The sequence below is a fragment of the Panthera leo genome, chromosome D4, assembly GCF_018350215.1.
Source record: "Panthera leo isolate Ple1 chromosome D4, P.leo_Ple1_pat1.1, whole genome shotgun sequence".
Classification (NCBI taxonomy): Eukaryota; Metazoa; Chordata; class Mammalia; order Carnivora; family Felidae; genus Panthera; species Panthera leo.
Window position 1 is genome coordinate 74,153,628 of NC_056691.1, and position 13,012 is coordinate 74,166,639.

At 53.1% G+C, this 13,012-nt stretch overlaps 1 protein-coding gene across 4 annotated transcripts in view; it reads right to left on the minus strand.

The window, feature by feature from the left end:
* The window catches only part of AKNA (AT-hook transcription factor), a 55,042-nt gene that overhangs the window by 31,406 nt on the left and 10,624 nt on the right, over positions 1–13,012 (minus strand). For 2 of the 4 annotated variants that reach the window (XM_042913978.1, XM_042913976.1), the window contains exons 2-4: positions 7,595–7,969; positions 2,990–4,050; positions 909–983 (exon numbers count right to left, since the gene is read on the minus strand). In XM_042913978.1, coding sequence (XP_042769912.1) covers positions 909–983; positions 2,990–4,050; positions 7,595–7,856 — 1,398 coding nt within the window. In that variant the 5' untranslated portion in view covers positions 7,857–7,969. Of the gene's footprint in view, positions 1–908; positions 984–2,989; positions 4,051–5,992; positions 6,078–7,594; positions 7,970–8,527; positions 8,702–13,012 lie in introns of those variants that run through there. The other 2 variants (XM_042913977.1, XM_042913979.1) reach the window with 2 other exon arrangements.

The window sequence follows — 13,012 nt, forward strand, 5'->3', positions numbered from 1 at the left end:
TGACCCCTTTCACAGATGTGCCCAAGAAGGCCAGGGTGGGAGGGACCTGCCTGTGTCCTGAGGTGGGGTGGGGACACAGAACTGCTCCCATGGCAGGACTTCTTCCATTTTCTCATCACGGCTGTCTCAGGGACACCTCACAGCCGTGTCTCAAGAGGCCTGAGAGCAGCCTGTAGCAGGGGAGGGGTGCTGGAGCATGACAGGGACAGGCCAGGTGGGGGCCCTGAGAGAGGAGGCCAGCGAGAGGGCAGATCTGCCTCTCTGCACCTCAGCTCCCACCCACTTCTCCACTGAGGCCTCATGGGGCAAGAGGGGGGCAGGGGAAACAGGAAGCCGTGAAGGGCTGCAACAGGTCCCGCTTCCTGCCTCACCCCCACAAAGGGGAAGGTCCCAAGTGTAGAAGTCTCAGCCTCCTCCCAAGTCGTGTGGGGGCTGGGCAGGACAGGGGTGGATGGATTTCCCCCTGCCACACACCGGACATTCGGTCAGGGGGGGTGAGGGGTGAGGCTGTGCGCGAGACATTCAGGAAGGCTCAGGCCCAGGAAATAAGCACCAGGAGCTGAGCAGAAACTCTGTGCTGCAACCTTGAGGCTCAGAGAACCCAAGAAACTTCCTTGGGGTCACACAGCTGGTCAGTAACGGAGCCGGGAGTGGAGCCCAAGTGCTGCTCTGGTGAAAACACTGGGGACCCCAGATTCTAGGATTCAAGGACATAAAAGCTCATCAACAATTAAGGAGATAGAGCCCAAAGAGGGCAAGGTCGCTGCCCAAGGTCACAGAGGGACCTCGTTGTAGACCGAGGGCTGGGTTCTTCTATCCCCAGGGTCTCAGGAGGCAGGAACAAAGACCATGGGAGAGTGACATCTCTGGGGGCCGGGGCCCCACCTCCACCCTACCCAAGCCAGTACCTTGGCCCCAAGGCGCAGCTGGTCGATGGTGTTTTCCGCCTCTGCGTACTTGGTGAGTAGCTTGTGGTAGTCCTCCTGCGAGAGACGGAGAAGAACACGGTCACGCCCCTCACCGTGAGACCCCTCGTGGGAGCCCGCCCCCCAAAGGGCTCCTCAGAGCGCTAAGAGCTCAGTGGTGGGAGCGGAGCAGACCCCTTCAGGCTCTCGTGCAACACACACCCCGGGGCCATATTGTGAGTGGGATAGAAGGCAGGATGGTCTGCTGACATCACTAACAGTGAATCAGGGATGAGGGCCTCTGGGCTGCTTCACCTTGATATACAACCCCTGTCACTGCAGGCTACAACTATTTGCTCATCTGTCCACATTCTGGGGACAGCTCTGTCAGCTCCTGTCTGTCAGCTCTGTCACCTATATCTTCCCCACTGCTTTATTCCCAGGGCTTCAGGGGCATGTGCTTAATAAGTGCTTTTTAATTTTTAACTTTTTAAAGAGTCTATTTATTTATTTTGAGAGAGAGAGGAGTGCAAGCAGGGGAGGGGCAGAGAGAGAAGAAGGGAGAGAGAGAATCCCAAGCGGGCTCAGCACTGTCAGCACGGGGCCTCAACGCAGGGCTCGAATTCACAAACCGCGAGATCATGACCTGACCCCAAACAAAGAGTTAGACGCTCAGCCGACTGAGCCACCCAGGTGCCCCTTAATAAGTGTTTTCTTAAATGGTGGATAGAGTGAACCATCCAGGGGTCCCACAGAAGACTTGAAAATCACAACTGCCTGTATGTACTGGGGGGTTACTATCTGCCCTAAATAAAACTGAACAGCTTCATCAAACAAGTCACGACAGAGAAAAAGCAAAAGTAAACGGCACCGATCGCCTTTGAAGGATGTTGGGGAACAGATGCATTATTCTGAAAGCTGGTAATTAGAGGGACAGAATCAAGCATTTCACCTGAGTTTCCCGTGTGAACGAGACCTTGGTAACCAAATAGTTGATGCGGGAAAATTTGACTTTAGAGAAGATTTCCAGCAAAAAAAATGCAGAAGGAACGATGGCATTAGGAGACTACCACTTTGTCACCCCAAACAGAGGACAGGATCAAGGCCATGACTGTCGGTGACCACTGGCCTCACAAATCAGAGAGGAGCAAGCATCCCATGCCTCCTGAATGAACCGACTGTGACATGCTCTTGCCAAACACATCACTACCCACATGGAGCTCATGGTCTGGAGGGGAAATAAACAGAGAACTGCATCCTGGAAAAGCTTCTAGCTCTAGACGGACAATATACAGGACAAGGAGAAGACAGTGGAACACGTGAAGAGATATGAGAGGGTGTATTGGCAAATTCCAGGATATGGGAGACTCTACAGGACACAACAGGTGTCCTCAAAAAATCAATTACAACAAAGAAAGAGGTTTGAAAAAACCGGGGGTCGGAGCGGGGGAGACTTGAAAGGCACACTGATCACATGCGATAGATGAGCTGTGTGTGGACCATGATTTGAACCAACTGCAATAAACAAGCCATTTGTGAGAGACAGGGGAGACCTGAACACTGACGCTGGATAATATTAAGGAACTGGTGTTGACTTTTAGGTATGCTAACAGTGTCGTGACGTTTAAGATAGAGTCCTTATCTTTAGACATACACGGTAAAATACTTCTGGGTAAAATGATCTGACACCTGAAATTTGCTTCCAAATATTCCAGTACAGTGAGTCGGGGGGGAAGAGGTGGGGCCTTAGATAAAAAATGTTGCTGGGGGCTGTATGGCAGGTACATGGGCGGAAGCAGGGTGGTGGGTACGTGGGGGTTCGTTACACCATTTTCTCTCTTGCGTATGTTCTGAATTTCTCATAGAAGTTAAAAACAAGCACATACGGACTACCCTTGTGGCTGCAATGCAAGCACTGCCCTTTTGAGCAAAGGGCTTGGGACTATCTTCACAGCCCGGGGAACAACCCTCCCTCTATCAACTGGGGGTTCCTGGCCCAGTCCTGAGTCCTCCCACCCGCATCAACTCGAACCCAAGCCAACAGGTGCCTTGGTGACATGCCTGTAGAAATGAGTCCAGCTTACCTGCAGCTGGTGGACCAGTTTGGTGGCTTGTTCAGGAGTCTGAAATTCTTGGGGTACCCTGGTGATGGGGTGGGGAGAAGGTGGGTCCTTTCCCGGGCAGGCTTCGCCGCTGCTCAACAGTACCTCCCGCACTATCTCAGCAGGTGATTTGAAGATCAGCGGCCTGGCAGGGCCCTGAGACTGCCTGCTGTGGCTCCTGGCCTTGGGGGGGTGGTAGCTCTCATCTTTAGGGAACCTCACCCGGGGTCTCACCTTGGAGAAATCGGGGAGTGGGTAGTTCAACTGCCCCCGCCCATACTTGGAGGCATCAGATGATGAGTGGCCAGCCAGAGTGGCTCCCTGCCTGGGTGGCACCCTGTCTTGCCGAGCTGGCCTAGGCAGATTCGGAGGGCTGATGGAGCCAGTGAATCGAGAAGGGAGTGGCTTAGGTGATGTCCGCGTCCGTTTCCAGGCTTTGTCCCTCAGCTGAGGGCAGGAGAGGCCGGTAGTTTCTTTCCACTTGTCTGCTGGACACTGGAGGCTCTGGCTCTGGGGTACCGAGGAGTCCTGGAATTCTGTGGGGGTTGCCACAGCAACGCCTCCCCCAGTTCTGGGGTTTGGGTTTAGGAGGTGGTGGCTGGAGCTCTGTGGTAAAGTTTCCTCCAGGACAGTGGGCTGGGGGACATCGGTTTCTCCTTCCCAGGTAGAATCAAGGCTGTCATTGGGGTGGTCAAGGCTCACAGTCCCACTGCTCCAGGACCTTGCAGAGCTGAAGTCAACAGTTGGGTGGACCTCAGAATGTTCTGGAAGTTTGTCTCCACTGGCTTGTGTGCCAGGGGCCACCCAGCCTGTGTCCTGACCCCACCCCACAGCCATGGGGCTGGTGTTTCCATCGCCCCCTGAGCTGAGGCCAGTCTCATACTCCAATCTTGGGGAGCCCTCCCCAGCTTCCTCCACCTCAGGACCTCCGAGGGCTTCATCCGGCTCCTCTTCAGTCATGGCAGATTGAGGATCCTGTTCGGGAAGCCAGTTGAGAGGCAAGTTGGAACTTTCTGGGCTGTCCACATCCTCTACCTCAAACTCTGGAAAGACAGGTGATTGTTCAGTATATACCAGGTCTGGACTCACTGTGTAACATTACTTGAGTCAGTTCACCCTTCTGACCTTTCATTTCCTCATCATGTCGGGAGACAAGGATCCCAGGGATCCCCCTCTATGGCCAAGTGCTTACCTAACACCCCCTCTAGTTGTCCCCGGTCTTCCAAACCTGATCCTCACACCTGGCTGTCCCCTCAGTATTTCCTGTCTCAGGCTCCCATCTAGTTGCACCAGCCAGAAACTTGGGAAGCACCTTGGCCATCTCTCTCCCCCAACCCCCATAATCCATTCTGTCACTGGGTCCTGTCATAATTACCTCCCACAGAGCTCTCAAACTCACCTACTGCTCTTAAGTCCCATGCCACCTTTGCTCTAGCCAACATCCTTTCTTGCCTGGACCACTGCAGTAGCCACTTAATCATCCCCTTAAATCTCACGCTCATCCTCCATCAGTACATTCCTGTTCCCAAGACAGAGTAAGGTCCCAAGATCCCCACCTCCCTCCCCATTAGCTCTCCTGGTCCATCTGTTTTCTACAGCCCCCCTTCAGTCTCACTCGGCTCCAGCCATGCCACAATGCTCCCACCACAGGGCCTTTGCAAATGCTGATCCTCTCTGCCAGGGTCCTCTCTCCCTCTCCTTGCCTAGTTAACTCCTATCTGTCCTTCAGGCATTAGCTCAACCTTGACCTCACCAGGGAATTCTTCTCACACCTCCTTAACTAGGTCAGATTCTTCCTTTTCTAGGTTTTCACAGGACTAAATACCTCTACTTTGAAACACTTATCAGAGCTCCAGTTTTTCATTTACTTACACGATTGGTTCATTAATAGTTTTCTCCCCCACTATACTATAACCTCTACAGGGGCAAGGATAGCCTCTGTTTTTGTTTACTATTGTATTTGCAGAGTAGATGCTCAATATTTATTGACTGAATGGAAAGAAGAAGAGAGGGAGGGAGGACAATAAGGTATGCAAAGCCCCCAGAAAATGGATAATTATTGTAATTATTACATAGTAGTAATATGGATAAAATATGAATAAAAATATCCATCTACCCATCCATTCACTATCCTTCCAACCACTTACCCATCCATCACCTACTCACCCATTGATCCAACCATCCAACCTTTCAATCATGTATCCATCCACCTATCCATCCAGCCACCCACTCACCTATCCATCACCTATTCACCCATCTGTCCATCTATCTGTCCATCCACCCATCCCTTCCTCCATCTATCCACCACTCCACCCACCCACTTACCCACCTAGCCATCCATCTATCCATTCACCTATCCAACCATCCATCACCCATCCACCCATCCATCCACCTATCCATCTAGCTACTTACCCACCCATCCACTCACCCATCCATTGCCCACCCACCCATTCATCCATCCATCTGTGCATCATCCATTCAGTCCATGTTTATTGAGCACCTACTCTGTCCTAGAACCTATGTCAGCCTCAGGAATAGACCCAAAGTTTCATGAGACACAGTCTGGGTATCATCAAGCACAGACCCTCTGCTCTGGGCTGATGCACCTTTGTCATAACCCTTGTATCACTCTTTGCTCCCCTCTGGCCTTTCCCCCTGGCACCTCTACATCCTTCAACTCCTTAAAATCTCCTTCAGCAAGTCTCTCTTGTTTACAGCAGCACATGTGAAGCCCAGAGAGGTTGAGTAATTGTCAAAGATCATGCAGTGGCTCGGAGTAGTCCTGAACTGAGGACCAAAGTCCCAGTCATGCTGGCGAGTTAGTCTCTGCTGCTGGGGGTCACACAGTGAGGTGGGGAAAGCAGTCTTTGGGGCCAGGAAGCCCTGGGTTCAATCTTGGCTCCTCTGATCCCTTACTGGGGGCCATGGGCAAGTTGCTGACCTCTCTGGCAACCCTGACTTGGACTGGAGGCTAGTCCTTCCTACCTGGCAGAAGGTGGTGAGGAGGGAAGCAGACACGACTTGAGCCCTGCCCAGCCCTGTGGCTGGCACACTCTAAGGGCAAGGGACATGGCAGCAGCTATTACATCATAGCAAGGGGTTACCATGTGACCTCAGGAAGAGATGCCTCTGCCCTTGCCCTTTCATCCCAGTGTATGCCAGTTACCTTTCCCTGAGGGGTTAATGGCTCTCCAGTGAATAGCTGTGGGCAAACCTCACTTTAAGCAGACCTGGCATAAAGAACTTTGGGTCATGGCACAATCTCTACTATCCACAGGGGCCTGCCTGATTCACAGAATCCTAAGTCTGGACATTTCAGTCGTATTGTAAGTGCAACAGACATCTCATATCAAGCTCTCGCTACTCTCAATGCTATCACTACCCCACTTCGCAGATGGGAAAACCAAGACTCAGAGAGAAGGCACCTCTCAGCGGAACTAGGAATTTAGCGTAAGCTGTCTCGATGCAAGGGAAACACTTATTTCAGACAATAAGGGATGCCAACATTCTCATCACTAATTGGGATTTTTAAAAAATCTTAAAAATGGGGGTAAGCCCATTTGCTGGGATTTTTAAAAAATCTTAAAAATGGGGGTCCAGCCCATTTGCTGGACCAAGCAACTTAAATTACCAAGGTCATTATCAAATCAAATATACAAAGATGTACTAATGATATTCATCTCTGCATTATTTGTAATAGCAAAAACGAGAAACCACCTATATGCCCAGCACGAGATTGGCCCCCAGGTTATGGAAGAGCCACACCAGAAAACTCCTCTGCAGGCATTAGGAATGATTCGTGGAGGGGAACCTGGGTGGCTCATTCGGTTGAGCATCCGATTTCGGCCCAGGTCATGATCTTGCGGTTCCTGAGCTCAAGCCCTGTGCCGGGCTCACAGCTGTCAGTGCGGAACCTGCTTGGGATTCTCTCTCCCTCTCTCTCTCTGCCCCTCCTGTGCTCACTCTCTCTCTCTCTCTAAAATAAAATAAACATTAAAAAAAAAAAAAAAAAGAATGGTTTGTGGAGAGATATATGACGAGCTGCGGAAATGTCCTGTCTATTAAAGTTACACGAGGGGCGCCTGGGTGGCTCAGTCGGTTAAGCGTCCGACTTCAGCTCAGGTCACGATCTCGCGGTCCGTGAGTTCGAGCCCCGCGTCGGGCTCTGGGCTGATGGCTCAGAGCCTGGAACCTGCTTCCGATTCTGTGTCTCCCTCTCTCTCTGCCCCTCCCCCGTTCATGCTCTGTCTCTCTTTGTCTCAAAAATAAATAAATGTTAAAAAAAAAATTTAAATAAAGTTACACGAAAGCAGGCTACCCTGTCGGTCATAGAATGCACACTACATTCCCATATAAACATATGGAAAGGAGCATTTCTCTGGATAATAAGTAATTTTTTTAGTTTTTTCTCTTTTTGCTTGTATTTTGTGATATTCCTGCAAGGAGCACTACCGCTTATGTAATTCAGACCTTTGACATTTTTAAATGATAGGCTTCATGGATCGTCATTTTTAAAAAGTCACTAAAACGCCCTCCACTCCCCACCCCCCACCAGGAGATGGGCTGCTCAGGGGGCACCGGTCTCACCCTCTCCCTCGGACTCTCCGCACTCGGAAGCCGGACGCTCAGCAGGCTGCGGGGCCGGGCCCCACCCTGGTGGCTGCAGGTGCGGCTGCCCCGGCCGGAAGTCCTCCAGGAGCTCAGGGCTGGTGGCACTGGGAAAGGGCCCCTCTTTTCCCCGTATCCCATCGGCATCCTTTTTCTCTTCGGCCCAGGCCCAGCGTCGTCGCCGGGGCCCCTTCCTCAGGCCCGGCTCGGCCCAGCACACCTCCGTCCTGGAGCTGGCCATCGGGCCTAGCCAGCACTCCACCTGGGCCACTTCATCTTCAGGACACAGAGCCGCCACCGTGGGCGCTTGAGTCACCGCCGGCTCGTCTCAGTACCAGCCATGCTGCCTGCAGCCTGTCGGGGACACAATCCGGGGACAGCATCACTCCTCCCATCCCCTCCCTGCGTCAGAGGAGCTCTGGAACCAGAAAGCCCTGGGTCAGCTCCTGGCTCCCACCCCTTGAGGCCGTGTGACCTTGAGCAAGTCACGCCGCCTCCATTTTCCTCAATAAAGCTGGCGGCGGGGGGGGGGGGGGGGGGGGGGGGCTGGGGATAATTCCTCTCCCTCCAGACTTTTGTAAGATTACCGGAGATACAGGGTCGGGAGCCAGAGTCGATACCACCGTGTGCCAGGCTGCATGCATGGGCGCTGGGCGCAGCCCCTGCCCACGTGAGAGCCGAGAGCCCCAGGAGGAAGCAGACAAAGAGGCAGCAGCTACAAATCGAGGCGAGCACGACCTGAGAAGCACGGGGTGGGGCAGGACGGGGTGGCGGTGGGGGGGGGGGGGGGTGTTTAGTCCACAAGCCACTTCCTCTGGGAACCTTTCCTGACCCCCCTCGGGTAAGAATTCACACTGGGACGTTCCAGTACTCCAAATAATTGAACACAGGTACTCAAAGCAATACACGTACGTTCAGAGCAGCACCACGCGTAACAGCCAAAAGGCGGACGTGACCCAAATGTCGACCAGAGGATGAGCGGATGCACAGTGTGCGTGTGCACGTGCAGTGTCCTAGCACCGAGCCGTTAAGAGGACAGAAGAACTGACTCACATCACCACAGGGACGAACCCGAAGAACCTGAGGCTGAGTGAAAGGAGCCAGGCACGGATTACACACAGCAGGATTCCATTTCTACGAAATTTCCAGAGTAGGTAAACCCACAGAGATGGAAAGCAGCCTGCAGTTCCCAGGCGCTGGGGGAGGGCGGAATGGGGGGCAACTGCTTCGTGGGTATGAGGTTTCCTTTCGGGGTGATGAAAATGTTTTGGAAATAGATACAGGTGGCGGTGGCACAACCTTATAAATATAGTCAATGAATTGCTCCTTTTAAAGTGGTTAATTTTGGGGGCACCTGGGAGGCTCAGTCGGTTGAGCGTCCGACTCTAGACGTCAGCTCAAGTCATGATCTCAAGGTGCGTGAGACAGAGCCCCGGGTCGGGCTCCACTTTGACGGCACAGAGCCTGACTTGGATTCTCTCTCTCTCCCTCTCTCTCTCTCTCTCTCTGCCCCTCCTTGGCCCACACACACTCTCTGTCAAAATAAATAAATAAACATTAAAAAAAAAATAGGGCGGGGGCGCCTGGGTGGCTCAGTCGGTTAAGCATCCGACTTCAGCTCAGGTCACGATCTCACGGTCCGTGAACTCGCGGTCCGTGAGTTCGAGCCCCGCGTCGGGCTCTGGGCTGATGGCTCAGAGCCTGGAGCCTGCTTTGGATTCTGTGTCTCCCTCTCTCTCTGCCCCTCCCCCGTTCATGCTCTGTCTCTCTCTGTCTCAAAAACAAATAAACTTAATAAAAAAAAAATAAATTAAAAAAAAAAAATAGGGCGCCTGGGTGGATCAGTCGGGTAAGCAGCTGACTCTTGATTTAGGCTCAGGTCATGATCTCACAGTTCGGTTCGTGAGTTTGAGCCCTGTGTCAGGCTCTGTGCTCACAGCATGGAGCCTGCTTTGGATTCTCTGTCTCCCTGTCTCTGTTCCTTTCCCACTTGCTCTCTCTCTCTCTCGAAAATAAATAAATGTTTAAAAAATAATAAAAAAGTTAATTTTATGTGACGTGAATTTCACCTAAATTTAAAAAAGAGAGAGAGAGAGCATGTCCATGGAGTGCAGGGACAGGAGGGGCAACAGGAAGTGGTTCCCCCTATGGCTGTGGTATTGGGGCAGGGTCCGGGAGCTCTGACAACAGAGTGTGGGCAAGGGGACATGGTGGCCAGGTCCAGGAGGGCCTCTCGGGTCCATTCAGGGCATCCCAGGCACAGGACAGCACACTTAACAAGTTTCCCCTCCGACTGCCTGGGGAGAGGGGGCCAGAAGAGGGAGCCTGGCTGCGGAGGGACCAGAGGCAGGGAAAGACAGCTGGAGAAGGGCTCCCCCTTCCTTCTGTCCTCTCCCCCTTTCCCTCCTTTCCTTCTTTCTCTCCCCCTCATCTCCTCTCCCCTCCTTCTTTCCCACTACCGCCGATACTCCCCAAGCACCCAGCCCACAGAGCAGCGGTCTCGTTAGCTCATACAAAATCCTCACTCCGAAGCCACCCACCTGCCAAGACAAGGCTGGGGTGAAAGGTCACCACACAGCCCAGGCCCGGGCTCTTCCCTCCGTGCTGTGGAGACCATGGTGTATAATTCTAGGCCTCCCGGGAGGACAGACAGGTCTGTGTCCCTGCAGCCTTATGAGCACTTGGGTCTCGGTCAGAGCCTTGATTTATACGGTTGAGAAAAGTCAGCCGGCAACTATTTCTGGATAGAACGTTCCCCGGGGAACGGTGCATCACAAGAAAGGCGGCAGCCTCCTCAAAGGGCTGGGGTGAGGACAGGGAGGGAACCCCATTCTACGGCCTCTGGCTGCAACCCCTGATCCTGTACCAGGGCTCGGGGGGCCTCATTCTCTCCCCCACCCCCAGTCTTCCTCTCTCCCCACCAGAACTTCCTCCAGATCACCCAGCAGGCCTCCCCATGACTCCCAACACATATGAGGGGCTCACCCTGTGCCGGCCTGGGCTAGAAACTTCGTTGCATGTTTTCCACCTGCCCTCGTCCCAAACAGGGAGGCAGGTCACAGGAAAAGTATTTTTCAGAAGAGAAAACTGAAGGTCGGCATGGAACAGTGGCTTGACTTGAAACTATTCATCTGAGCCGGTAATCTCCAATTTTCTATCACAAAACTCGTCAGAAACATAGACTTGCTCTCATGTTCTCTCTCTCTCTATTAATATCTTTAGATACACACATCCTCATGCTGGTGTATAGGAAAAAAAATACATGCATTAGAAAAAATATATCCAAAAATAAATTTTTAAAAAGCTGCACTAGAAGGGCACGTGGGTGGCCCAGTCAGTTAGATGTCTGACTCTTGGTTTCAGCTCAGGTCATGGTCTCATGGTTCGTGAGTTCAAGCCCCGTGTCGGGCTCTGCACTGACAGCACAGAGACTGCTTGGGATTCTCTCTCTCTCCTCTCTCTGCTCCTTTCTCTCTTTCTCCAAAGAAATAAATAAACTTAAAAAAACAAACAAACATGAGGTAGAAAAATCTTTTAAAGAGAAGCTCTAATCCTTGCTTCCCATACCCTCTGGGGGGCCTGCACCCCTCTCGGGAATCTCAGTGGGCCTCTAGCTTGAGTATTCTTAGGAGTCCTCTAAGAATGCAGATTCCTAGGTCCACGCAAAGACTCACTCAGCGGCCTTGGGATATGGCCCAGGAATCTGCATTTAAGTGAACATCCCTGGCAAGGCTCACCCTTTAGGGCCGACTGGGCCTTCTGGCCCCTGCCACTTGGAGAGGCGTGGGAGGTGCTAAGGGCCACCGCTCTTCTCTTCCTGAAATCTCCACTGAGGAAGGGGCCAGGAAGACATGTGGTTTTGTGACTTTTTAAAAGGCTTTTTTCTAGCCATGCCGCAAAGCCAGCTGCCCAATCACAGAGGCCTCCGGGCGCACGGAGAGGAACATCCTGTCTCCCGGGATGACTCAGTCTTCGCAGAAACTCACTGCGACCAGGGGCAGCTGCACATCAGAGGCAGCTGCGGTCACTAGCTGGAGTGGTGCGCGTGCTCCCCCGGCCGTGAAACCTGGGAGCCTCTCCTGAGCAAGGCCTCTGTCTTCCACGCAAGCCACGGCCCTCGGTGCCTCGGAGCCCAGGGCCCAGCCAGCTACTCAGCGGGTCAGTCAACAAACACACTTGGGCACCAACCACATGCCAACCTCAGGCAGGGATGAGGACCCGCCCTCACCGCTGGTGCAAGAAAGAGAAGTCGCTGGGCACCTGGAGACCAGGTTCCAGGTCTGATGCTGTTGCTTCCCGGTCAACGGCTGTGCTTAACCTTCCCTCCCTGTAAAATGGGGAGAACGTCACCTGCCTTGCTACTCTAAGGAGTGACTGCCCCATTAAGGTGGGCTGGGTGGTAGCTAAATGAACCTTGAGGTTCCCGGTTGACTTTGGCTCCTGAGGGCAACAGCTTCAGAACTGCTAACTCCCTCCTCCATCCTGAGGACCCACTACAAAGTAACAAAGATGTATATTGAACGCCCAGTGGGTGCAAATTAACTTAAAAAAACCTATGACCTTCTACTGTGTGCCAACCACTATGGAAGTCACAAGGAACATTGAAATGAGTCAAAGTGTTCCAAACTTTCAACGGCGGTGGGGGGGGGGGGGGGGGGGAGTAGGTGACAATACAGAGGGTTATTGATGAAGGAAGCATGAAGCTGGGCAAGGAGGATTTGGGGGGAAGAATCTGTGGGGAGAGGCATTCCAGGCAGAGGGAACAGCATAGTCAAAGGCACAGAGGTCTGAAAGTATGAACAGACCCTGACTGAGAGCTATGGGCAGGGGTCCTTGAATGACAGTCAAAGGCTGGGTTGTTCCAGTCAGCCTGCACGAGGGCCACAGGGTGGCTCCTGAAAGGCAGGGGGGTTGGGTGAAGGCCCCAGCCATGCGAACTAGGGGTTGAGCCCAAAACAGCTCTCAATCCCCTCAGGTGCTGGGCTGTCAGGTTCAAGGTCCCTGCTTGCCTTGGAGAAACTACCTCACCGGGAAGCACCGACCTTTTGTATGGCTCCCCCCTCCTTTTGTATGGCTCCTCTCTCCCTGCCACTGGCCCTGCCCCGGCTCTCTCAGGGGTCTGTGAGCCCCTTCTGGTCTCTTCTCCAGTTTCTGAGTGGGTCGACCACCCCCACAGGGTTCCTCTGCCCACTTCAGCCACTCCAAAACTGAGGACCCTTGTCTTTATGGCTCAGTCTCTCGGGTTCTCCTATGCCGACTGCAGCCATGCAGCTCACCTTTGCCTCCCCACGCCTTCTGAGGCCCCTTCTAATCCAGCCAGGGCTGTGCAGGGTGACCCCTCCCTGCTCCTACGTCCACCCTGACATCTCCCACATGAGAAAACGGAGTCGTAGACAG